At 39.5% G+C, this 1,073-nt stretch overlaps 1 protein-coding gene across 1 annotated transcript in view; it reads left to right on the forward strand.

The window, feature by feature from the left end:
• Window positions 1-836: 836 nt before the first annotated feature.
• The window catches only part of LOC106013241 (signal peptide, CUB and EGF-like domain-containing protein 2), a gene marked incomplete at its 5' end in the record, with an annotated part of 4,525 nt that continues 4,288 nt past the window's right edge, over window positions 837-1,073 (forward strand). Inside the window, 1 exon segment of the mRNA XM_013088402.2 lies at window positions 837-1,034. Coding sequence (XP_012943856.1) covers window positions 1,024-1,034 — 11 coding nt within the window.

Genomic DNA, 1,073 nt, shown 5'->3' on the forward strand with positions numbered 1-1,073 from the left:
GTGTGTGTGCCTGTGTGTGTATCTAGGTGTTTGTTTTTGTCTTTATGAGCTATTCAATTGTCTTAAGCTCAGAGAGCAAAATTTTTCAGAAGAAAGACCCAAACTGTTTCATTCTCTTTTAACTACTGTACGTACATTATCTGTTTTTGTTTGTTTGTTCGTTTGTTTGTTTGTTTTTTGTTTGTTTGTTTTATGCTTCTTTGTGGGGGGTTTTTAAGTAAAAAACAAGACAAATGGAAAGTTCTTTGGATGATACATGTATCAATAACAACAGCATTTGCCCCAGAATTGACAAGCGCCTGATTCCACCATCTATACAAGTCATATTATATTTGTGAAAGTTCGTCACTTTAGCCGCTTAAAACTTCGGAACCACTTAACTTTCAAATTTGAAAAAATTAACGGTGATTCAGAATCATTTAAAGGGTGCACAGTTTTACTGAGGAGTCTGAAGTCACTGAAGTTTAATTTTCAGTTTGTCATTAGTTTCGTTTAGATTTAATCTTGGGAAAGTCCGTCTTCTTAGACGCCATTGTGAACAAGTGAGGCTTCCGTTCACAAAGAGTGCGCACTCATTCCACACCTTTGAAATTCTGGAGTGTACAACCACGATAGCGGAATAGAGAATCAATCTATACATCTATTATCTATTTGGCAACTTGGAAACACATGTGTCACTTTTCTCTCAAGATTTATTGCTCCATTCCAGAAGAGTGTAAATATAGTAGACCAATGATATTCAGTTGATGTTAATGCACCGATCATTCCTTTCATCGAAAGGGGGCCCAGCTAGTATAATAATATAATTGTGGATATTGCGCTGTGCTGTGTGTTTCAGACCGGCGTTGTGGTCGGTATGTGGGCGACTTCTTCGGTGTGTTGGAGAGTCCTAACTACCCGGGTGAGTACCCGGTGGACGTGGAGTGCGTGTGGAAGATCAAGCCGGAGAAACGGAGGAGGATTCTCATCATCATACCCGAGATAGCACTCAGTGAGACGGACAAGTGTGGTGACGTCATTGTTATGAGGAAGTCAAGTGAGTGGGGGTTGGGTTTTTTTTTTGGTTTTTTTTG

The sequence above is a fragment of the Aplysia californica genome, unplaced genomic scaffold, assembly GCF_000002075.1.
Source record: "Aplysia californica isolate F4 #8 unplaced genomic scaffold, AplCal3.0 scaffold00736, whole genome shotgun sequence".
Lineage (NCBI taxonomy): Eukaryota > Metazoa > Mollusca > Gastropoda > Aplysiida > Aplysiidae > Aplysia > Aplysia californica.